The 26,625-nt window shown below is 42.7% G+C and overlaps 1 protein-coding gene across 3 annotated transcripts in view; it reads right to left on the bottom strand.

Moving 5' to 3' along the window:
* USP24 (ubiquitin specific peptidase 24) overlaps positions 1 to 24,781 on the bottom strand; it is a 119,076-nt gene extending 94,295 nt beyond the window's left edge. For 2 of the 3 annotated variants that reach the window (XM_050961935.1, XM_050961936.1), the window contains exon 1: positions 24,345 to 24,780. In XM_050961935.1, coding sequence (XP_050817892.1) covers positions 24,345 to 24,668 — 324 coding nt within the window. In that variant the 5' untranslated portion in view covers positions 24,669 to 24,780. Of the gene's footprint in view, positions 1 to 24,344 lie in introns of all 3 variants that reach the window. The other variant, XM_050961937.1, reaches the window with a different exon arrangement.
* Positions 24,782 to 26,625: the final 1,844 nt, after the last annotated feature.

The following is a 26,625-nucleotide window of genomic DNA, read 5'->3' as shown; positions in this document are numbered from 1 at the left end:
CACTGTAGACATACCATTAATGAATTTATTATTGCTGAAAGATATTGGAGACAAAACTGACAACACAAGTGCTCTAAAACAGTGGTTCTAAACTGGGGGTACACCAACTCATCTAGATATTGGTCTCGTTTTATAATAGGCTACATAAAGAGCACTAGTGAAGTCAGTAGAAACTAAAATTTCATAGACAATGACTTGTTTATACCTTTCTACATACCATGCCAGGGTGGCCTAACTGTGGATCGTGAGCTGCATGCGGTTGTTTTACGGTTAAAGTGTGGCTCATGGAGCCCCCAACGCCGCCCCCCATTCTCTGCCTACCAGAAGCTCAGGCTTCTGCCCTGTGGCAGCTCTAGGAGCTTCTGCCAGAGACAAGTGGTGCCTACTGATAGTGAGGGGCAAAATTTAAATGTTTTGCCCCTCCTCCCCCCAAAAAAGCTTGAGTCACACACACCTAGGCACATCCCCCGTTACCTTCAGCAGCCCCTCCCTGCAACTTCCAGGAGTTAGTTATGCATGGAGCGGCAGCAGCAAACAGTTGGAAACTGCAGCGAGGGGCCACTGCTTTAGCTCCACAGGGAGAGGCAGCAGCAAAAGCAGCAGCTCTCTCTGCAGCTCCCAGCTGTTTGCTGCTCTCTCCTCATGGCCACAGCTCCCAGCAGCTGCTGTGCAGGGAGGGGTCCCAGTGGCCCCATGTGACTGAGCAGAGCCAGAAAATCCTGGCAAAAATTGGGGCGGGGGCAGAGACGGAACCATGACCTCATGTGCCTCCCCCCATGCATCACCTCTGGCAGTGGGGCGGAGGGGTGGGTGTGTTTCGGGGCTGCAGGTGAGCCCCGGCTCTTGAACTTCTGAAGATTGTCATGCACGGCCCAGAGGGTCAGTAAGTTTGGCCATCCCTGTACTATACACTGAAATATTATTCTAGTTGATTTATTTTATAATTATATGGTACAATAATGGCACTGAAGAACAGGGATGGAAAAACAGTAATTGACAGAACAGTGATGGAAGCAGTCTGCAAAGATTTCTACACCGAACTGTTCGCGTCTCAGATAAATGTCCCATTACCAACACTTCAACAGACCAATGAGCATATACTCCCAGTCCTTGTCAGCAAAGTTCGACATGTAGTTCACCAAATGAAGGAAGAAAAAGCCCCAGGTAAAGATGGACTGAATCGAAATAAGAGCTGGAAGCCAAGACCTCTGGGAAACCCTTGCTCAAAGGTTTAGCCATGACTTGGAAATGCAGAAGATACCATCTAGCTAGAAGGAGTCCAACACCATTCTGCTGTACAAGAAAGGCGATCATGAAGATCTAAAGAACTATAGTCCAATATCCCTGCTTTCACATGTTTACAGCCTGTTCACCAAAATAAACTGATTCTGAGTCTGGATGAACAACAGCCAAGAGAGCAGGCAGGCTTTCAAAGGAATTTCAGCACAATGGACCATATTTTCCACTATAAACCAGCTATTGGAACACTCAAGGGAATATAAATTCCCTTTATGTATTGCCTTCGTCGACGATAAAAAAAGCATTTGACAGCATAGAGATCAATGCAGTGTCGACAGCTCTTGCAGAGCAGGGCATTGACACAAACTATATCAAACTATTAAAGGAAGCAAATTCTGACTGCACTACAAATATAACTGATATTCCCCTTTGCATCCCAGTTAAGAAAGGTGTGAAACAAGGAGACACGGTTTCACTGAAACTCTTCACAGCCTGCCTTGAAATGGTAATAAGGTGGAAGCACTGGAAGGGTGGAATCAACATAAATGGAGAGAAGTTAAAACATCTCAGATTCACGGACGATATTAAACTACAGAAAATGCTGCGAGAACTCAACACAAAAAGCAGCCAAGTCAAACTGAAAATTACCGCCTCCAAAACTAAATTTTTGTGGCCTGATACCTTGCCAAAAGCCCAAATAATCATCAAGGGAAAACAAATAGAAGAAGTTGAGCAATATGTTTAGTTTGGCCAAGAAACTAACATGCGCCATGATCAGAAAGGTGAACTCTCGCAAAGAAAGAAAGCAGGAAAAAATCAGTAAGGCAACACGCGCCAGCCTCTTCAGCTCAACAGTACTGCCAACAATGTTGTGCGGCAGCGAAACATGGGTGCTGATGAAGACAGAGGAGCAGTAACTTTCTGTCACAGAGAGAACGATGGAAAGAAGAATATGGGAATTTCAATCAGTGACAGAGTCCCCAGTGAAGTGATCAGACAGCAGAGTGAAGTGCAGGACGTTGTTGAGAGCATGCATAGTAAAATGCAATGGGCCTGGCATATAGCGAGGCTCACTATCGACAGACTGCAGCTGTTGCTGAGTGGTACCCACGGGAACTGAAATGACCACTCGGCCAACCTCCAAAGAGATGGGAAGATTTTATCGTGGAAAGACATGGCCGCACATGAAAAAGGAAGGCCAGGATACGAGAAGAATGGAATGCATATTGTGATTGGTGCAATCTATATGAGGGCTGAAGGATCGATTGATCAAGGTGATATGGTAAAAATGAGAAAGCAATTTTTTTTCAGTAATAGTGTGCTGTGTCACTGTTGTATTTTATATCTGATTCTGTAAGCAAGCAGTTTTTAAGTAAAACAAAACTTGGGGTATGCAAGACAAATCAGACTCCTGCAAGGGGTACAGTAGTCTGGAAAGGTTGAGTCACTGCTCTAAAACATACAATGTAAGTAGTATAGTTGAACCTCCACATCAGTTTAAGACTTGGCCCTTTAAACACTGCTAGTGGGGTGCTACCACAGCCACCTATCCACTAAGAAAGGGACTGAAATCACAACTCATTTCATGCAGACCAGAAAATGAGTCGTCTTTTTCTAATACAAGATAGGATAAATATTAGTCCAGTAAAAAAGAAAAATAACTCAGATAGGTTCTGCACTCATGTGCCACTGACACCTAGGTCACCAATCTGACTCCTACCTAGGTTTGTAGTGACTGAAAACAACCTTTCAGTGACTGGTTTAGGTGAAGTGAGTTGTAGACTCCATCCATTTCTTAGTGGATAAGCCTCAGTGTGTTATTTAAAAATAAATCCACTACTGGCATCAGTTTGCATCTTGTTGGCAGTTTTAAGAGAGGCTTATGGTACGTCTACACTACGGAGCATAAATGCAGACAGTTGCTACAGCAATGAAAAGGGTTTTTCCGTCGCTGCAGTTAACCACTCTCCCAATAGGTGGTATCTAGGTCAATGGGAAAATTCTTCTGTCGATCTAGAAGCATCTATTTTGGAGCTTAGGTCAGCTTAACTATGTCACTCGGGGGGGTGAATTTTTCACCCCCCTGAGTGATTTAGCTCGGTCAACCTAAGTTTCAGGTGTAAACCAGCCCTTATTCTTAAACTGGCATAGATGGCTCAACTGCTACTACCAACGTTGAACATGTTAAAAGACTTCAGCTGTTCACTGTGTGTGTCACTTATCTTTCAGCAGTACTGACCTTTTATGCTTCCTTCCCCTAAGAGATTAAAAACTGTAAAACAGAAGGTGATCACTTAAGTTAGAACCACTGAGGAAATGAGAGGAGATGTTAAATACAATTCCACCAACAATCTGCTGTATTTCCGAGGGGGTCAGTCACTTATGTGCACTAAAGCATAGGGAAAGGAATGTCATTTATACAAGGAAATGGCGATGATGGGTGGTTAGAAGGTTGACTTCACTTAAGCCATCATTTTGGGAAAGGGAAAGCATTCTTTGTCATATTCCTTTGACTGGAGAAAATATAGCTGAGTTTTTCTTCTGCTAAAACCCTGCCACAAGAAGATATCAAATCTGAAATGGGTGGTAACTCCCCTAGAAATGCATGCCTGCTTCTTGTTATTATCATCCTTGGATACTAAATCAAATGGTTTATTATTCAACTTTTAAAAAAAGAATTAGTGTAGTGCTCTTGAAAATGAGGGTTTAATAGCAGATGCGAGAGCCAGATATCCTGCAGAAATGCACTATGCATCCATGTTTCAGTATTACACTATTTACTGAGACCAATTCTAGATTTAATTGACTTTGGCAAAATTCTCTAGTTATGATTTATAACCAGACAGCCACCTTCCTCAACTCCCACTTGGAATTTAAAAGTATTAAATATTTTTGGTATTAAATGGATACTTTAACAGTTATCCGATACTAAGATTTAAATTAAAATTTGATTTGTTAATTTAATTCTTATTTAATAGTTAAAGTATTTTATTCTTGGTGTAATTTAGTATTAATAGCAACTTAACTCTGGTGATGTTTTCTTAATTTTAATTTTACTTTAAGACTTTTAATGCAGTATAGCCATCCTGAAGTGCAGCAGTCATTGCACAGCACTCTAGACAGGACATATTCAAACCTGTGACTGTACAGTTGCCCACCCACCTCCCTGCCCTTTTAGAGTCCCAAAAAGTTGTGTCTGCCAATAAAGTAATTTTCTTTTCAATAAATGAATTATTGGCTTTGAAAACAGTCTTTACTATTGCAGAAAGTCAAAGATACCTTAGCCCAGGAAAGAAACAGGCACTGCAAATCAGCTTAGGAAACACAGATTCCTACTAACATTGTAACCACTGCACTTCACTCCCATGCAAGGCACCAAACATTACTGTTGGTTTTCAGCCTCAAATTCCTCCCTCAAGGCATCCCTAATACTTGCAGCCCTATGCTGGGCCTCTCTAGTAGCCCTGCTCTCTGGCTGTGCAAATTCAGCCTCCAGGCGTTGAACCTCAGAGATCCATGCTTGACTGAATCTTTCACCTTTCCCTTCACAAATATTATGGAGGGTACGGCACGTGGATATAACCACGGGGATGCTGCTTTCCCCCAAGTCTAGCTTCCCATACAGAGATCGCCAGTGCTCCTTTAAACGGCCAAAAGCACACTCCACAGTTATGCGGCACCGGCTTAGCCTGTAGTTGAACCAGTCCTTGCTCCTGTCAAGGTTCCCTGTATATGGTTTCATGAGCCATGGCATTAACGGGTAAGTGGGGTCACCAAGGATCATAATGGGCATTTCAACATCCCCTACTGTGATTTTCCGGTCTGGGAAAAAAGTCCCGGCCTGCAGCTTCCTGAACAGGCCAGTGTTCCGAAAGATGCGTGCATCATGCATCTTTCCAGGCCAGCCTGTGTTAATGTCAATGAAACGCCCACGGGGATCCACAAGTGACTGGAGAACCATGAAGAAATACCCCTTCCGATTAATGTACTCGGATGCCAGGTGAGGTGGTGCCAAAATAGGAATATGCGTCCCATCTATCGCCCCTCCTCAGTTAGGGAAGCCCATTTGTGCAAAGCCATCCACAATGTCCTAAATATTCCCAGAGTCACGGTTCTTCTTAGCAGGATGCGATTAATAACCCTGTAAGCTTGTATCAACACGATTCCAACGGTCGACTTTCCCACTCCAAACTGGTTCCCGATCGATCGGTAGCTGTCTGGAGTTTTCAGCTTCCAGACTGCAATAGCAACCCGCTTCTCCATCGGCAGGGTAGCTCTTAATCTCATGTCCTTGCGCCGCAGGGTGGGGGCGAGCTCAGCACACAGTCCCATGAAAGTGGTTTTTCTCATCCAAAAGTTCTGCAGCCACTGCTCGTCATCCCAGACTTCCATGATGATGTGATCCCACCACTCAGTGCTCGTTTCCCGAGCCCAAAAGTGGCGTTCCACCGTGCTAAGCATTTCTGTGAATACTCCAAGCAATTTCATGTCGTTCGCGTCAGGCGACTCGCTATCATCGGATTCCTCATCACTTTGGATCTTAAGGAATAGCTCAACTGCCAAACGTGATGTGCTGGCGAGACTCGTCAGCACATTCCTCAGCAGTTCAGGCTCCATTTCCCACAGAAATCGCGCTGCACAGAAACCGCTGAGAGAGTCAAGATGGCGCCAAACGTGGACGGAATAACAGGGATTGCTGGGATGTGAAGCAATGCATCAAGGGGCGTTGGGACAGGAAGCTGAATGACCTGCACTCTCTGCCCCCTTCCCACAATTCACAGCACCAGAATGGGAAGAGGTGCTCTGTGGGATAGCTGCCCATAATGCATCACTCCCAACATCGCTGCAAATGTGGCCACACTGCAGCGCTGGTTGCTGTCAATGTGGCCACACTGCAGCGCTTTCGCTGCACAGCTGTACAAAGACAGCTTTAACTCCCAGCGCTGCACACCTGCAAGTGTAGCCAAACCCTAAGTGCCTCAATTTGTTAGTTCAGAGACTCCTCCAGTGATTTCAATCTGTGCCTATATGTAAACACAACTCACACTGAAGATCAGTAAGTAACACATTTGGAATAACAGTCCTAGTGCTTAAGCACAGGATGAGAAGCCAAGAAATATAGAACCTGCTTCCAGCTCTTCCGTAGGCATAGCCATTGCTTCAGTTTCCTCAGCTATAAAAATGGCAACAATGGTACTTCTCTACCTCAGTGTGTTGAGGCATGATTCATGAGTATTTTCAAAATGCTTCAAGACGCTGAGATGAATTTACCATTAATTCCTACCCTTTGTTCCCTGTCTTTTAACCAGTTCTCAATCCATGAAAGGACCTTCCCTTTCATCTCATGACAGCTTAATTTACATAACAGCCTTTGGTGAGGGACCTTGTCAAAGGCTTTCTGGAAATCTAAGTACACTATGTCCACTGGATCCCCCTCGTCTACATATTTGTTGACCCCTTCAAAGAACTCTAATAGATTAGTAAGACACTATTTCCCTTTATAGAAACCATGTTGACTATTGCTCAACAGTTTATGTTTTTCTATGTGTCTGACAATTTTATTCTTAACTATTGTTTCGACTAATTTGCTCGGTACCGACGTTAGACTTACCGGCCTGTAATTGCAGGGATCACCTCTAGAGACCTTTTTAAATATTGGCGTTACATTAGCTAACTTCCAGTCATTGGGTACTGAAGCCGATTTAAAGGACAGGTTAAAAACCTTAGTTAATAGTTCCGCAACTTCGCATTTGAGTTCTTTCAGAACTCTTGGGTGAATGCCATCTGGTCCCGGTGACTTGTTAATGTTGAGTTTATCAATTAATTCCAAAACCTCCTCTAGTGACACTTCAATCTGTGACAGTTCCTCAGATCTGTCACCCACAAAAGCCGGCTCAGGTTTGGGAATCTCCCTAATATTCTCAGCCGTGAAGACTGAAGCAAAGAATCCATTTAGTTTCTCCGCAATGACTTTATCATCTTTAAGCGCTCCTTTTGTATCTCAATCATCAAGGGGCCCCACTGGTTGTTTAGTGGGCTTCCTGCTTCTGAAGTACTTAAAAAACATTTTGTTATTACCTTTGGAGTTTTTGGCTAGCCGTTCTTCAAACTCCTCTTTGGCTTTTCTTATTACACTCTTGCACTTAATATGGCAGTGTTTATGCTCCTTTCAATTTGCCTCACTAGGATTTGACTTCCACTTTTTAAAGGAAGTCTTTATCTCTCACTTCTTCTTTTACATGGCTGTTAAACCATGGTGGCTCTTTTATAGTTCTTTTACTGTGTTTCTTAATTTGGGGTATACACTGAAGTTGGGCCTCTATTATGGTGTCTTTACAAAGCGCTCATGCAGCTTGCAGGGATTTCACTTTAGTCACTGTATCTTTTAATTTCTGTTTAACTAATCCCCTCATTTTTGTATAGTTCCCCCTTTTGAAATTAAATGCCACAGTGTTGGGCTGTTGAGATGTTCTTCCCACCACAGGGATGTTAAATGTTATTATATTATGGTCACTATTTCCAAGCGGTCCTGCTATAGTTACCTCTTGGACCAGCTCCGGCGCTCCACTCAGGATTAAATCTAGAGTTGCCTCTCCCCTTGTACATTCCTGTACCAGCTGCTCCATGAAGCAGTCATTTAAAGTATCGAGAAATTTTATCTCTGCATTTCGTCCTGAAGTGAAATGTTCCCAGTCAATATGGGGATAACTGAAATCCCCCACTATTATTGGGTTCTTAATTTTGATAGCCTCTCTAATTTCCTTAGCATTTCATCATCACTATTACTGTCCTGGTCAGGTGGCCGATAATAGATCCCTAATGTTATATTTTTATTAGAGCATAACATTTCTATCCACAGAGATTCTATGGAACATGTGGATTCACTTAAGATTTTTACTTTATTTGAATCTACATTTTCTTTCATATAGTGCCACTCCCCCTCCCACACGACCTGTTCTGTCCTTTTGATACATTTTGTACCCCGGAATGATTGCTTCCCATTGATTGCTCTCAGTCCACCAGGTTTCTGTGATGCCTATTATATCAATATCCTCCTTTATCACAAGGCACTTTAGTTCACCCATCTTATTATTTAGACTTCTAGCATTTGCGTACAAGCACTTTAAAAACTTGTCCCTGTTTATTTGTCTGCCCTTTTCTGATGTGCCAGATTCTTTTTTATGTGACTGTTTATCATCTGATCTGGCCCTTACATTATTCTCTTCCGTCCTCTGCTCCTGATTATAACCTGGAGATTCTCTATCATCAGACTCTCCCCTAATTGAAGTCTGTGTCCGATCCACATGCTCCTCTGCAGCAGTCGGCTTTCCCCCATCTCCTAGGTTTAAAAAGGTTGTAGAGCAGTTTTTATGTTTAGTGCAGCAGTCTGGTTCCACTTTGGTTTAGGTGGAGCCGATCTCTCCTGTATAGGCTCCCCCCATCCCAAAAGTTTCCCCAGTTCCTAATGACTGCAAACCCCTCCTCTTTACACCATCGTCTCATCCATGCATTGAGACTTTGAAGCTCTGCCTGCCTTCCTGGCCCTGCGCGTGGAACTGGGAGCATTTCTGACAATGCCACCTAAGTGATTGGGCAACAAAATGGCAAATGAAATTTAATGTGGATAAATGTAAAGTAATGCACATTGGAAAAAATAACCCCAATTATACATACAATATGATGGAGGCTAATTTAGCTACAACGAGTCAGGAAAAAGATCTTGGCGTCATCGTGGATAGTTCTCTGAAGATGTCCATGTATTGTGCAGAGGCCGTAAAAAAAGCAAACAGAATGTTAGGAATCATTAAAAAGGGGATAGAGAATAAGACTGAGAATATATTATTGCCCTTATATAAATCCATGGTACGCCCACATCCTGAATACTGTGTACAGATGTGGTCTCCTCACCTCAAAAAAAATATTCTAGCACTAGAAAAGGTTCAGAAAAGGGCAACTAAAATGATTAGGGGTTTGGAGAGGGTCCCATATGAGGAAAGATTAAAGAGGCTAGGACTCTTCAGCTTGGAAAAGAGGAGACTAAGGCGGGGGGATATGATAGAGGTATATACAATTATGAGTGATGTGGAGAAAGTGGATAGGGAGAAGTTATTTACTTATTCCCATAATACAAGAACTAGTGCTCACCAAATGAAATTAATAGGCAGCAGGTTTAAAACAAATAAAAGGAAGTTCTTCTTCACACAGCGCACAGTCAACTTGTGGAACTCCTTACCTGAGGAGGTTGTGAAGGCTGGGACTATAACAGTGTTTAAAAGAGAACTGGATAAATTCATGGTGGTTAAGTCCATAAATGGCTATTAGCCAGGAAGGGTAAAGAATGGTGTCCCTAGCTTCTGTTCGTCAGAGGATGGAGATGGATGGCAGGAGAGAGATCACTTGATCATTGCCTGTTAGGTTCACTCCCTCTGGGGCACCTGGCATTGGCCACTGTCGGTAGACAGATACCAGGCTAGATGGACCTTTGGTCTGATCCGGTACGGCCATTCTTATGTTCTTAAAGGCAGTATAAAAAGTACCACATCACATACTCATAAAACAGGGAGCTTTTATCTCTGCTCTCTGATCTGTAAGGTTTGATGTCTGTCAACCTAGGAGACAGAAATAAATCCTGAAATCGAGACATGATAGTTCAAGTTCCTCTTCTAGTTAACTGTCCAGAGGAATTTTCATATTTAATACAGCATGTATGTTCTGCGGTCTGTCTGGGGTCTCAGTTTTAAAAAAAGCTTTAAAACTCATCTTTAAAAAGGAAGATGGACTCTGCGTCTAGGATCTATTCTGGCAGCTGCTGAAAGCTGATTTTTTTTTTTAAAATCAACCACCCAGAGTCACTTCTTTGCATGTTATACAGTGATTTCAACCAAATATCTCAAAACACTTGGTCTACCTTATGAAGTGAGATGTAATGTTAGTTTTCTACTCATTTTATAAAACTGGTGGACATCAGCACAGTGGTTAAGTGATTTCCCCAAAGTCACAAAAGTGGCAGATCTGAGAACAGAACCAAAGATTTTTGACTCTCAACATTAGCCGAAATTCATCTAATCCATACTGCTCACTGCAAACTTGGCATCCATTTCTAATCTTAAGAGAATCAAAACTAAACTTTGCAGAACTTCATTAGTGAAAGTTAGTGACAGAGATCCACTGTGATTTACAGAATTTTACCAGTTAGTAAGTATAGTACATGCCAAAATGTACTATAAATGTGGTGTTCACTTATTTTGAGAGTGCAGTCTATCTTTAATTATTGATAACATTTCATGCATATATATGGTTAGAATAATTAAGTTTTAGCAAAACAAGAAGACACTGCAGCACTTTGCTATTAAATCTTTGTAAAGGAGGGACACTGTTTCATGTGTGAAAATTATGAAGTTCACTGATTAGCAAACTCAGGAAGGTTCTACTTTATTGCTGTTCTGCTACCAAAGTGATACCAAAAAAGTCCTAGACTGCTTAAGCATTTGGATGATTTACCTAATTTCTAAAGAAAGTCAACTCCTTTAGCTCAAATTTTGCTATTTCACACAAATGTTAATGCAGCTTGCAGCACAGGTATGGGAAGCAATTAACAGTAGCACTTGTATGGGAGGATTGCTTTTCACTTCACAAGAGATAAGTCGTCTTAGGGTTAGCTCCACCTAGCTGAAGCTAACTGGAATTCTTTTTACAGGTGAATTTAAATATGCTCCCATCAAACCTCTAACTCAGCGTACACACACAGAGCAAGATGTAGGTTCTGAGCCTACTTTAGACTAACAGTCATGTTACCATGGATCTATCAGTGGGCTTACCCTTCTTTGTTACAATCCCTAATAACTATTAATAATTAGGCCCGATGGAAAAATCTAAAAAGATGAACCTATTTCCTCCACTCAAAACTGCAAGCTACAAAAACAAAACCAGTGTAGCATATAAGATTGGATACAGAAATGCTATACACACTTCCAAGAAGAAATCCTCTTAGCCCAAAGCCAGTCTAGAAATTAAACTTAAACTTATTTAATTAAAATTTTATAAGAGTACTGCTGGAACTTCAATTCCTGGTTTCCAGGGTAATGGTGCAACGTTACCATTCAGTGTTCCCTGGCCCAGCTGTCTAAATGTTCAGAGTCCAGCACAGTGCCCAAATATATTAGTAGGGCTATAGCTGAAAACAAACAATGGGATCCTAAGCCTCTGGTTTGCACACATGTGATTTCCTGGGGGACACACAGCTTAAGGAAGGGCAATATTGATCCCTTTAGTACAGTGGTTCTCATCCTGTGGCCCAATCAGCATGCAGCTGCAGCCCCTGTGACATACTCAAGGCCATACAGGTAGTATATATAGCGTGTGGATATGGCCCAAACAACACAGAGAGCTGCTTATGCAGCCCACAATGGTAAACAGGTTGAGAACCACTGCTTTAGTGTAACCATCACACGGTCTGCAAACCATGACAGATCAGGAGGTGCAATAGCACCTATTACAAACATTTTTTGGCCTCATTTTTAAAGTTAGGTAGCTAGCATTAGTCTGGGAAAGGGGAAAATAAAGCCATTACAAAGAATGCCATTGATACTGTAAGCTTCTTCTGCGGCTATGTACATGCCATGTACATGTAAAAACAAACCTGAAGGTGAAAATGTTTTAAACACTATAACAAGAAATATTTTAAACAGATTTGTGTATAGGTACATTCCACATTCATAGCTGCAATTCTATAGTCTAGTCATTGTACTGATGCTGAGGAGTAAATAATTATGAACATTTTAGAGTGATCACACACAAACATACTGCTTGTCAGAACTCTAACTAACAATCTTTAGTAGGAATTAAATATTGTGCCTTAATGAATGACAGATTTCCAGAATGAAAAAAACAAAATCATTAGTACTATTTGCTTCTGCCAGGACACTAGGTATTGATATCACAGTGCTGCAAGATCACTAGCGGTATAAAAATGTTTGGACAATGACAAAATAAGTCAGTAGGGAAAGATTTTTAAGATTCTAAACTAAGTATTAAATTAGGGTGATCACAATAAAACAGTAAGGAAAACAAAACTGACATTTCTCTTAAATCTCAGTGTGTAGCACTAGCTACTAGGCCATCTTGCTTACGAAAATCAGCAAGTGCCTAATTCTGCTTGCTATGAAGAGAACAAGAATATATCACGCCAGTTCTAAGCCGCCATACATGCAGCTTAATTCAGATATTAGTCTTACTTACACCCACTTACTAATGTAGGAGTGTAAAAGGAGTCTAATGGCAAAACGTACACAGCAAGGAGCTTTGATAAATGTAAATTTAAGCAGGAGGTGGCTTTCTTTAACTCACCTTCTTACACCCTTCTGTTAGCTGTTCTTTTTCCCACCCACAACACTCCTTCCTCCTACCCCCACAGCCGGCGAACACCACCATGCTAGGCTCCCTTAAACTCCAAAAGCCACGTACAGAGACAATGAATAAGGAGGGGTAAACTTCACATTAGTGAAGCATGTGCAAGTAGAAGGAGTCTGCATCTGTGTAAATAAGACAAGGGGAGGAGCTAAAGAAACAAGGTAAATTCAGACTACCCCCGACTCCTCTGAATTTGGCTCCGAGTGTGGCAGAAACTTACATATTGAAAACTATTCCTATTGCAAATTTAACATACCCAAGTGCTTCTGAAAATAAGGGTTACAAAGAAATAAGCACTTCCCTTGCTCTCCCAGCCCTCTTCTTACAAAGAGCTACTGTTTGTTAATCCAAAAGCATTCCTAATGATCTGCTGGAATTAACGTCTAACACTGGCAATTTGTTTTTATCCCCATTTTCCTTCAGTATTTCACTTCCTTATTAAACAGCTGCCACAGAATAGTGCTTTAGGCTGGGAAGATGACCAGAAAATGCAGCTAGAGAATGTTATATCAAAGAGACTTCCTGCCCAGCTGAGAAGCTGCCTATATACAAAGCAAGTCAACCTCTCATCTGCACTGACTACAAACATCACCTCTATAACATGTGTCCTGAGTCAATCTAGTAATTTAAAAGCATTAATTTTTATGTGGTAACTACTTCATTACACTACAGATTACATGCCAAGCAATTTGCAAGCCCTCTGAAATACAAAGCTAGAATTTAGTATTAGCAACTATGAGTGTAATTCTCATCCAGTACTCCCCTCTTCAAGTAGTTTCTTGGTATCTGTGTCTACTCTTGGCCCATCAAGATTCATAAATAGTGAAAGATATGTCAAGTTACTTAAAAAAAAAAAAACGCTGAAAAATTTAAACAGGCAAAGCCAAGAAAGATGTCCTCTAGCTTACTCAGTAGTCTTTAGAAATGCAAGTGTGTTAAAATTCTAATGCCACTTGATAGCCACATGGCAGCTAAACAGGATTGTAATGATAGCATCTACCACAATGCTTTATTTGATTGCTTAATTATTTTACAAGGCCAATTCTTATGTAAAACACATTGTAAAAGCTTCCGGAATACCACACAAAGATCTTCATGTTGTATAGCTCAAAATCAGTATCTGCAATAAACAGGTCCGTCTGAAATGCACAGCAAGATCATAGGGTTAAATTTAACACATTTGTTTAGTTAAACAAATATATATATATATATAACACGGCCCGATATAATATGAATTCAGATATAACGAAGTGAAGTAAAGCAGCGCTGCGGGGGGAGGGGCTGCGCACTCAGGTGGATCAAAGCAAGTTCAATATAACGCGGTTTCACCTATAACGCGATAAGATTTTTTGGCTCCTGAGGACAGCTTTATATCGAGGTAGAGGTGTATACATACACCCACACCCACACACAGAGTATAAGTTTTAAACAAACAATTTGATACTGGTATGCAGCAATGATGATTGTGAAGCTTGGTTGAGGTGGTGAAGTCAGAGGGTGGGATATTTCCCTGGGAATGTCTTACTGCTAAATGATGAACTAGCAACCAGCAAAGCCGTCAAGGGTTAACCCAATGTTGTTAACGTAGCCTCACACTCTACAAGGCAGCACGAACGGAAGGAGGAGAGACAGCATGGCAGACAGAGACACACACGTGTGAAAGATGTGCATTGCCCCTTTAAGTATGCTGACCCCACTAAGTACACTGCCTTTTTAAGTAGATCAGCAAGTTGAGACAGAAGCTGCTGCCAGGAAGTTCCCTCTGTCCTGAACCCTGTCGTGTCCCTCCACCACACTCTATGGAGATGGGGTGAGCAGGGTGCAGGAGCAGGGGGGAGGACACCCTGACATTAGCCCCACATTCCCCCCCCCCCACCACAGTGCAAGCAGGAGGCTCCAGGGAGCAGCTCCAAGGCAGAGGGCAGGGGCAGCACAAGGCAGCGGGACAGCTGAACTGCCAACAATTGACAGCCTGCTGGGCAGCTGCTGTACAGGGAACTTACGGGAGAGGGGAGCTGATAGAGGGGCTGACGGCCCACCCCAGTTCCAAGCCCCCACCAGCTAGCTCCAATGGGCTGCTCTTCCTGCAAGCAGTGAACAAAGTAGGCGGCTGCCAAACAACATTATAAGGGAGCATTGCATAACTTTAAACGAGCATGTTCTCTAATTGATCAGCAACGTAACAATGAAACAACGTTAACCAGGACAACTTTACAGTACTTATACAGTAACTTTTCACTTATACATTTTGCTCGCTTTCTGATACCACTCTCTGAAGAGAAAGTATGTAGATTTACTGCTAAAAAATATAAAATCAACAAATAAATAAATCAACATATCCTTAGAGCCCCAACCGGGATTATTCTATCTACTACCCAAGACCCACAAACCTGGAAATCCTGGACGTATCATCTCTGGGATTGGCGCTCTCATTGATGGACTGTCCGGATATGTGGACTCTCTACTCAGACCCTATGCCACCAGCACCCCCATCTATCTCCGTGACACCACTGATTTCCTGAGAAAACTACAATGCATTGGTGATCTTCCAGAAAACTCCATCCCAGCCACCATGGATGTAGAGGCTCTCTACACAACTTGTATTCCATCTGTGTGTGGGATGTTTGTTAGGAACAGTATGCCTGATGATGCCACAGCACAACTGGTTGCTGAGCTCTGTGACTTTATCCTCAAGCACAATTATTTCAAATTTGGTGACAATATATACCTCCAGACCAGTGACACCGCTATGGGTACCCGCATGGCCCCACAATATGCCAACATTTTTATGGCTGACCTAGAACAATGCTTCCTCAGCTCTTGTCCACTCATGCCCCTTCTCTACCTACGCTACACTGACAACATCTTCATCATCTGGACCCATGGGAAGGAGACTCTGGAAGAATTCCACCATGATTTCAACAGTTTCCACCCCAACATCAACCTCAGTCTGGACCAATCTACACGGGAGGTCCACTTCCTAGACACCACAGTACAAGTAAGTGATGGTCACATTACCACCACCCTATACCGAAAACCCACCAACCACTATGCCTACCTTCATGCCTCCAGCTTCCATCCCAGACACACTACATGATCCATTGTTTACAGCCAAGCGCTGAGGTACAACCACATTTGCTCCAACCCCTCAGATAGAGACCAACACCTACAAGATCTTCACCAAGCATTTTCAAAACTACAGTACCCGTATGAGGAAATAAGGAAGCAAATCAACAGAGTCAGAAGCGTACCCAGAAGCCTCCTGCCCCAAGATAAACCCAAGAAAGAAACCAACAGAACTCCACTGGCCATCACCTACAGTCCTCAGCTAAAACCTCTCCAACACATCATCAGTGATCTACAACCCATCCTGGACAACGATCCCTCGCTTTCACAGGCCTTGGGAGGCAGGCCAGTCCTCACCCACAGACAACCTTAAGCATATTCTCACCAGCAACCACATACCATACCATACCATAGTAACTAACTCTGGAACCAATCCATGAAACAAACCTCGATGCCAACTCTGCCCACATATCTACACCAGCGACACCACCACAGGACCTAACCAGATCAGCCACATCATCACTGGTTCATTCACCTGCACGTCCACTGATGTAATATATGTCATCTTGTGTCAGCAATGCCCCTCTGCTATGTACATCGGCAAAACTGGCCAATCCCTACGTAAAAGGATAAATGGACAAGTCAGATATTAGGAATTGCAATATACAAAAACCTGTAGGAGAACACTTCAATCTCCCTGGACACACAATAGCAGATTTAAAGGTAGCCATCCTGCAGCAAAAAAACTTCAGGACCAGACTTCCAAGAGAAACTGCTGAGCTTCAGTTCATCTGCAAATTTGACCCCATCAGTTCAGGATTAAACAAAGACTGAATGGCTTGCCAACTACAAAAGCAGTTTCTCCTCCCTTGGTGTTCACACCTCAACTGCTAGAAGAGGGCCTCATCCTCCCTGATTGAACTAACCTCGTTATCTCAGACTGATTCTTGCCTGCATATTTATACCTGCCTCTGGAAATTTCCACTACATGCATCTGACGAAGCGAGTATTCACCCATGAAAGCTTATGCTCCAATACATCTGTTAGTCTACAAGGTGCCACAGGATTCTTTGTCACTTTTTACAGAGCCAGACTAACACGACTATTCCTCTGATACTTGCTAAAAAATTGACGTTCATCGTCATTCATTCACAACCCTGTTTCGAGCAAGTATAACAGCTTCTATTATGGCCAATAAGAGACATATGAAACGAGTAAATGCTTCATACTTTTTGTGAAAACAGCTTAATTTAAAATCCAACATGTTGTTTAAAGAATGTGATGTACAGAATTCTATATTTTTTCCAAATCAATTTGTCTGCTGGTTGGAGTAAATCTGATATGCATTCAATTTATGTTATGCTAAGAGGGCCTAATCAAGACTTGTATAAGCAGGTACAACTTAGCAGGTCCAAGGTGTTTTGCCTTATACAGGGAGGACCTTTTGGGGCAACTGAAACCCTACTGTGCTACTTAATTATGTTTCAGAAGAGTTGCAAAAATAATCAAACTTTTTTTTTTTGCATTTCTTTGAATTTTGACATTCAATTTTTATTTTTCTTGATGAGATGGGCATGAAGATGCCAACAAGATTGACTGTAATCGATATGCCTCAACTATTTGCAATGAAACTTAGTTAAAGGTTAGTTCACTCTAAGTAAATAAACTAGTCTGCTGTATAGTTCAAGTTTCAGTCCACATACAAAGAGGAATTTATAATTTTTCCCTTTTTCTCAACCATGACATACAAAATATGTCCATGGATACAAAATATTCAGTGCGTCAGGATGGCTCAGTGGTAGCAGCTTTACTTCTGGGCTAATGCTGTTGTTCTCAACCTTTCCAGACTACTGTACACCTTTCAGAGTCTGATTTGTCTTGCGTACCCCAAGTTTCACCTCTTAAATACTAGTTGCTTACAAAATGGGACAAATATACAAAGGTGTCATAGCACACTAATACTGAAAAACTGCTCTCTCATTTTTACCATATAATTAAAAAATAAATCAATTTAAATACAAATATTGTAATTACATTTCAGTGTGAAACTTCGGCCTGTTTTTCACTTGTGAGCCTTGTTTAAAGCTCGACCTACATGCAGCATGGCTGAGGCATGTAACTTAGCTTCCTGGGGCCCTAGGCAACTGCCCTGCTTGCTACCCCGTAATGCTGGCCCTAAATTTGCAACCCCCTAACCCATCCCACGACCTCCCTAAGGACTGCAACCCCTAGGTTGAGAAACACTGATCTAAAGGAGTTGAGTAACCCTTGGAAGACCTCTGTGTACCCCCAGGGATATGCGTACCCCTGGTTGAGAACCAATGGGCTAGTGGATGTGGCATTTAGTTTTCACACCATGATTATGGATCCCCTCCCAGGCTGACACTGCGTCACTTGGGGGGGAAGGAGAGGGGCAGCTAATCTGGTATCCTTCATGCTATCTTCCAGCATTCAATACCTATCCAGTGTCATGTCATCTTCAAAAGGCAAAAAGGTGAAAGAACCTCTGTTCTGGCCAACACTCTCCCTCACTCAACATAACAGATTCTAACATCCAAGTTTCTGCGTACATTAGCAACTACATAATGGTCACACTTTCCTTCACAGTCACCACTACGTAAAGCATTCAATCATTTATAAATCTATTTAGACCTGTGTCATAAACAGATAGTTAAGGGTTAATGTCTCTTTTACCTGTAAAGGGTTAACAAACAGGGAACCAAACACTGACCAGGGGACCAATCAGGAGACAAGATACTTTCAAATCTCGGTGGAGGGAAGCCTTTGTGTTTTTGGGTTTGGCTTTGTTCTCTCTGGGTCCTGGAAGGGACTAGACGTGCAACCAGGTTTCTTGCCAATCTCCCTGCTACAGTCTCTTATATATTCAGACTAGTGAGTATTTAGTAAGAAAGGCAGTTATAGTCTTTTGATTGTTTTCTGTATTTGCAAATGTGTAGTTTACTGTAAGTATTTTAAATTGTATTTTTGCTGGGGGGAGGTTTCTTTCTAGTGTCTATAAGCTGACAGACCCTGTAACTTTTACCATCTAAATTGCAGAGAGAACTTTTACTTTTTTTCCCCTTTCTTTTTATTAAAAGTTTTGCTTTTAAGACCTGTCTGATTTTTCCCCTTGTTGAGGCTCAAGGGAAGGGGAAGGGAGGGGAGAAGGGTGGAATCTCTTTGGTTTAGATTCACGGAGTGTGACTCTGTCTCTCTCTCCAGGAGCCCAGGGAGGGAACACCTGGAGGGGAAGAGAAGGGAGGGGAAGTCTGGGAGAGGCAATGGTGAGGAAAGGGGTTTACTTTCCTTGTGTTAAGATCCAGGGGGTCTGGGTCTTGGGGGTCCCCAGGGAAGGTTTTGGGGGGACCAGAGTGTATCAGGCACTGGAATTCCTTATTGGTGGCAGCTTATCAGATCTAAGCAGGTAATTAAGCTTAGAGGAATTCATGCTGGTACCCCAACTTTTGGACTCTAAGTTTCAGATTGGGGAAAGATACTATGACAACCTGCAGTAGGAATTAAACAGAAGCAACAGAACTCCAACTGAAAAGGTAGAATACAAACCCGTTCTGCAACTCGTACCATGCCTGAAGCTCTACTATTTTGTATTATAAAAAATGGTAACTTTTGTAAGGCAAACACACTGATACAATGTACTTCACCACACCACCACAGTTCTGTCTAGAGAAAAAACATCTTATAGTAAAAAATAAATTCCATCCACAAGTTCATGAACTGTATTGAAACATACCATCTAGATAAAAAAGCATAACACTCCTGCACTTTGTGCCTCTTGTGAAGTGATAATCTAGAAATAGATTTAACAGAGAGAGGGGCAATATCATATTTACTCTACGATGTATACTTTCTGGCAAGTCTTAAAATGCTAACATGAAGTTCAACGGAAACAGCAGAAATATGCTAGTGTATGCTGAATACTATTACTGTAATTTGTGTTCATTGACTTTTCAACAGCATTATATGCCAGAAGTAAATACTGAACAGAAAACTCGCTGTCTTTTCGTATCTCATACATTCCAGAACATTATATTGGCACTCTCATCTAAAGGGTTGGCCAAGCTCAAGAATTGCAAGGCCTGCTCAGTACTCCCCAAGCTGGAGGATCCCATTTTGAAGTACCCCTGAAGTCACTACTGAGCAAAGGCCTCAGCTCTGCCCTGCTCAGCACTTGAGACAAGTGTCAGTTAGTGGAGAAGATGGGGAGAAAGGGGGAGCAGCAGACCTGTGATTCAGGTCAAAACTAACAACTGGATTCACAAAAATAGAAGGTACATACCTTTATCCCGATGAAACCTATTAAACTTTGAACTACTGGCTCTTGGTGTGCAATGACACTGGTTCAGGACTACAGTAAGAATCAGACACTGGATCACAGTTTCAGTTTCCCTGCCATCACTGTTAATTAGACTGGTAGCTGAAAAATGCAGTGACACTTCAGGTATGTGAACTATTCAGATACTAGGGAGTGAGCACCAAGGAAATTCCTATCTAAAAAACCTGAAAAACTAACATGAATTCCAGATTCTTTTTAATTGTAAAGTTAGGAAATGAAACTAACACATAACATTGCAGATCAGCAAGTGCATTAGTATGAGTGAAGCACACAGCAAGTTACTACTCTGTCATACTGCAGGGTTTAAGTTATATAATGAGCTCCCAGCCCTCTAAATTTTCCTTGCTACCAAATTCTCTCTTTAAGATCAGTTTCCACCTTCATAGGAGAATATTTATTTTGATCCATTTAGAGGAGGATGGTAACTATATAACAGCCACAATCCTCACTACAATCATCAAAGGATGAGAAAGTTCCTTAGCTCTTCTCCCCACATAACAAATGTTTAATCCATTCACTGAAGGTGGGCACAGGTAGATAGACTCTTGGGCCTTGCTCACTGAAACTCACCCATTCACCACAAAGCTTAAACCAAGAGATGTTATTAATTACATCATTTTTATTAATGTACTGCACAGTATTCCTGATCAAGATATTACCTTCCTGATTAAATTCTTCCTTTCCTGTGTTTTCATGGGATTTTATCTGAACACTTCACCTTTTAGATTCTCATCCTTTGGCTTCGTCTAGCCTTAGACTGCATATCCTTAAGATGTGCAATGTAAATACAAATTAACAAGTATATTATTTATGCAATTATAGTGTACATTATCGCTGACTTTATTATTAAATGTACATAGCATCTATTTACAAGCAGCTTAGGCATTTTAATCATTGAATCAAAGTTTATAATTTGTAACAAGAGAATAAACCTTGATGTTTGAAAAATATGAAACATGCCATACTAAAACATTCTGAAATAAAAAAGGATCTAACATTTATTTCTAAAGGGGTCTTAAGTTGTTACCATAAGTTCTAAAAAGAAGAGATCCCACAACCCCAGAGCCACCACTCTCTCTTCTTGCTAGCCTCAGGCTCAAAAGCCTCAGTCCCATGCGGCCTCAAAAAACAGGACAGCATAACAGGAATTAAGAGCTCAGAAAGGTCTCCAAGATGTCAAATTTATTTGGGTTTTTTTAAAGCCTTAAATTTAATGGACTCCATGCCCACACAGGCAAATAAAGCAGCAAGCAAACAGGCTCCCCCTGATATATCTCCAAGATGGATGGAGTTGATGATGGTTGAACAGACTTTTTTGGTAGCTCAGGGTAGGGCATTTGGCAATAATATAACCCGTCATCATGGCATGCATCATAATCAGCAAGTGAATTCTATGACTATACTAAATTCCATCACCTTGCTTATTTATCAAAAACTGAATACAAGTGCTTAACATGCAACTCTAGTAATCACAACAAACATAACAGATAGGTGTTTCTAGGAATATCCAAATACCGTGGAAATATTTTTCCCTGGAAAGTTTCATGGATTCTCAAGAGAAAACCTTATTTAAAACCTCATTAAAATTATCCCAGAAACAACTCATCTGAAGCACAAAGGGGGCAGCTAAAATTAAGCAAGTCCCCTAAACACTGCAACATTAAGAACATGGGATTAATTTTCATTGTCCATGATGAGAAAGAAACAATTCAATTAAATTAAAATGTAAACTGGATTTTAAAATGTATTCTTTTTTAATAATGTAAACTAGCATTAGTAAAAGAAAGAGCATCTTATGTTGCAAACAAACATTTCTCAGTGGCCTGCGTCTCTTTAACCAATTGTATATCTTGAAACGCTGCTTCAGAAGGTATCTATTATAGTAGTCTCATCATACAAGTATATATATAGGAATGCTCCAGGTTAAAATTTTAAAAAACAAAGACAAAATAGAATAGCAGATCACAGCTCACACCTTAAAGAGGCAAAACTGGAATAAGTGAAGAACTGTAACAATGCAATAGAAAAACATCTAACTTTGTTCTCTAAACTATTCCTGTAAGACTTTCACATTACAAAAAAATAGGCTCTCAATCTTGTAATCAGATCTGTCACTGTGGAAGAACCCTTGTATCTGTGTGAATCTTATTGCTGAAACTGTACTCTCAAATGCTCCTAACCCTCTGCAACGTGTCATATTTTCTGTATTTTGTTTTTGTTTCCCTAGTTTCTGTAACACTACCACTAAAAGGGAAATATTTTACTATGAAAGGGAAACAGTGAAGTTCACTATACACGAAGCATCACATATACAAAGGAATTTCCACCCTCTATTCTTTCAGAGGTAGTATCGTAAATTTAAATATCATTTGTAACAAGAATAGGTCAAAAAAAGACAAATGTAATGTTTAAATGGTCAGTGTCCCTTTAAATATCATATTAAAAAAACATCTTATCTCATGTTTAACTATACATGTTTATTTGAAATTAAAGATGCTAAATATCCCTTCCTCTTGGTCATAAACTGCTTACTGACAACAGATTACACATACTGGGATCATGATACCAGCCCCCCACCAGCTTCTCCAAGACAGACACTAAAAACCAGGTTTTGTTTTATCCTTTGTAACTTTGTTGATTCAAACAATATATGGTTCTGATCCTGCAGACATCTCCACATGAGTAACGTTATGCGTGTAAGATAATCCATCAGGCAAATCCTCCACTGGTGTACATCATAGCATATCTGCTGAAGATTTTAACCCATTGAGTTCAACAGGACTATTCACATGCCTAAGGCTTGCCTAAGTAAAGTGATGCAGTGAAAGCTGGGGAACAGCTTGTGTGTGTGTGTATACACACATACAGATGTTATCCACACATAATAGCAACATTTAAAAATACAGATAAGCACCAGCCATTCCCCTAATATTCAACAACCTAGACATTAATTGCCTCATTTCTTAAAGCCATCATGGGAAAGGTGAGTTTTGAATTCAGATTTGAGGGAAGAAAGGGTAATGGCTTTACACATAAGGTCAGAGAAGACATCTACACATGAGAGATAGCATAGGAGGCATGAAGAGGTTTGCATGAGAAGTTGGCATAAGGGCTGAGGATAAGGCTGGCATAACTGACAGAGCAGAGGAGAGATGAGAGAAAAGAGACAAAGCAGACCAGTAGGAAGAGGCAAAGTTGTGAAGGGGCAATATTCTTCAGTACCTTTATCAAAAAGCTATTCTGAAATACAGATAAGTTTAAATTATAAAGCTGGGGGGGGGGAATCAATATTTTAAGGCATTGTTATTTCAGTTCACCATCTTTTAAGTGATCACTTATTCTTATTTCCATTACTTTTATCTGTATTAACCTAGCATCCAGTAACAAACCCAACTCTATTTTGATTTGGGCAAAGTAAATCAAGGTAATCACACCGTATTTTTTTCTTTCTTTTAACCTAATAATAATAATAACAACAATAAATAGAACATAACAGTGTAGAGCCACCTGGCTGATGCAATGAGGCAAAGGAAAAAAAAATCCTGGGAAAGCCAGATAATACTATGTTCCTAAAATGCTAAGAGCAAACGGAAAGCACTTCACTTTCTAGAAAATACAGCATATTTTCTCCACAGTCACCAAAGAGGAGAAAAATGCCATGCTACGCTTTTAGTGGGCAGTGGGGCGGGGTAGGGGGGACGCAGCGATACCTTGAATTAATTGAGCCGATGATGGCTGAAACTGGCTACCACATGCCCAGGGTAGAGCTGCTCCATTTTGGGATCAATCTACAACAGGATCCATATTGTGGGAGAAGCTAAAACCACCACCAGTTTGTGCTCTGCCAGCACATCAGGGAGCAGCGAGAGCAGCTCTCACCCGTGCACCCGCTGAGTTTTGGAGCCGCCCCAACGCAGCAGTGGAAACCTACTAGCTCCCCGGTGCCTTTGGCCCAGCAGCCCAGTCATCCAGGTCGGGTGGAGTCAGAGACCGGCACCCTTACAACCAAGACGCTGCGGCCCCTGCCAGGTAATTTTTGCACTGGGGCTGGGTGGGAGGTGGCCGAGCATGTTGCCAGGCGAGCGGTGGGAGCTGAGCGGAGAGGTGGGGCTGTCGCTATCCCACTCTCCCGGGCCGGGCCCCCGCAAGGGATCGGCCCGTTAACCCGGGGATGAGGAGACAGCGGCCGGTCCGTTAGGTGCAGCCCGGCGCCGGCTGACAGCTCGCAGCGCCCGGGAGTGAGGGGCCCCGTCCCAGGCAGCCCCCCGCGCCTCACCTCGGTCTCCACCACCTCATGGTAAGCGGGGGGTGGATCGAACCCGCCGCCGCCTCCGCCGCTCCCCCCGCCGCCGTCTCCGTCCCCTCCGCGGGAGCCCTGGCCGCCCGCCGGCGAGCCGTGTCCGCCCTGCCCCGGCTGGCCCTGCCCGCTGTCCATGGGCTCGTAGCCGCCGTAGTGCAGGCCGGGCCGCTCGTTGGTGAGCAGCGCCACGGCCTCGTTGATGTCGTTCTTGGCCAGGCGCAGGGCCCTGCGGATGGCGGCCGCGTCCGAGAAGCCCATGCAGAGCAGCGTGGTCATGTGCTGCTCCTCCTCGCTCTCCATGGCCGGGCCGGGAGGGGGGGATAGGGGCCGGGAGCCGGGCTCAAGCGCTGCCCGCTCTGCGCGCCGCCATGTTGACGACCGCCTTCCCCCTCCGCCTCAGGACCGCCGCCGCGGAGCCCCGCACCCACCCGGAAGCGGCCGGGAAGCCCGAGTGGGGGGACACGCCTGGGGCCCTGGTCACGTGACAAGGGAGGGGCGTGGCTTCTTGGGCATGAATGGGGGCGAGGCGGGCAGGGGCGGGGTGTGAGGGAGGAGGAGGTTGCTATGGGAACCTGAGAAGGCTGCTGCGGGGGCAAGGAGAGGGGACAGAGAGAGGCTCCGGGCTGGAAGGGAGGGGCTCTGAGGGGGAGGATGCAGCCTCCTGAGGAGCCTGAGCGGGAGAAGGGTCTAGGGCAAGAGGGTACCTGGGGAGGCTGAGGGAGTGGAATGGAGGCTCCCAGGAGTGGAAGAGAAGGAGGGGGCTGCAAAGCAAGGAGAGAAGGAGGCGGCTGCTGGGGGGCGTAGAGAGAGGAGTGGACGAGGGTTTTCCAGACTAATGCCACTTTGTCCTGTGGGCAGCGAGGACTGGGAAAGAGCATCCCAAACCGGCCTCTGCCCGCTTTGCTTATTTGTGCCAATACACCTTGTGCTAGCACAGGCTGGCAGAACTGCTGGCATAAATGAGGACGTGACAGCGGTAAAATGTGAGGTACATGTGCAAATGGTCAGGCAGGGTCAAGGAGCGCGGGCAGAAAAGTGGTGGATTCTGCAGATGTAGAGGCAAACCCTGTGGGTGCAATTTAGGAGGAAATTTGAAAAGCTGACCCTAAAATCAGAGACACTACAACTAAGAAAGAGGCATTGGTTATAATGCTGTAATGAGCTGAGTACTGTGTATCCTCTACAGACTATAATCAGAACTGCTCAACTGTATGCCATAGACTTTGTACTGCTAGCTATTAATGGAGAGTCTCCTTTAACTCAAGAAGTAGGACCTGTGCTTTTGGAGTGGGAGTATCTGAGCTACATCATCACTATCATTATGAAATTCCAAGTGGCTATGGTATGGTGTGTAGTGACACTGATGTCCCAGATGCCTTGGATTTGTTACAGTACTCATCAATGAAGATAAAGATTTCAAGAGACACAGTCTTTAGATGAAACAATGGACAACTCGACATAGTTAATGTTTACTCATTTTGTATTTCAGTATGTCACTAGCCATCACACTCCTCATGTCAACATAAACAATGGGCAGAAAAAGTGGTCACACAATATAAACTTTCTAATTCCTCTCGCTCTTTTAATAGAACTACGTACAAATCAATTGTGTGTAAGTTCTGAGCTCTTTTGGAATTCACCATCCAGAACTAGGGAGGGCACTTTCATTCACACTTTAATTCATACCTCCAGTCATGAGGTATTAGAGTTCATTGAGTTGCCAAAGCTCAAATGTGGCGGGCTTGAGCAAAATTCCAGCATTTCTAGTTGATTCATTTAATATGTTGAATGTTGACTCTTGAGTCAATCATATTACCTACAGTAGTGCTTTCATTTCACTTTTTCTTTTTCAAAGCACTTTACAACCATTAATTAGTCCTCGACACACTTGTGTGTAAGTCAGACTTATCTCCATTTTACAGATGGGAAAACTGAGGCAAAGAGCATTTAAGTGACTTGCCTAAGGCTATACAGAGGAAGCCCAGCACTCAGCTCAGCAGACTACATCTGTAATTTTGCAGGTGAATGAATTAAAGCCTTATTGGCTTGCAGGCAGAAGTAGTAGGGAAGCAGAATGTCAAGGACTCAGTTGTAATGATAGATGCTCTATTATAGCCAAGCAGTGCTGAAACTTGCGAGCTATAATTTTATATTGGGCAGACTGATGACATTTTAGCCAAATGTGGAGGTAGCACTGAGTAATAACAGTGCAGTGTCACTTGAGAAACCAGGAGTGCCAGTCCCAAAGGCCCCTTTT

Source organism: Gopherus flavomarginatus, chromosome 7, assembly GCF_025201925.1.
Source record: "Gopherus flavomarginatus isolate rGopFla2 chromosome 7, rGopFla2.mat.asm, whole genome shotgun sequence".
NCBI lineage: Eukaryota > Metazoa > Chordata > Testudines > Testudinidae > Gopherus > Gopherus flavomarginatus.
The sequence above is the reverse complement of the archived record's forward strand: the minus strand, read 5'-3'. Positions and strand labels throughout refer to the sequence as shown.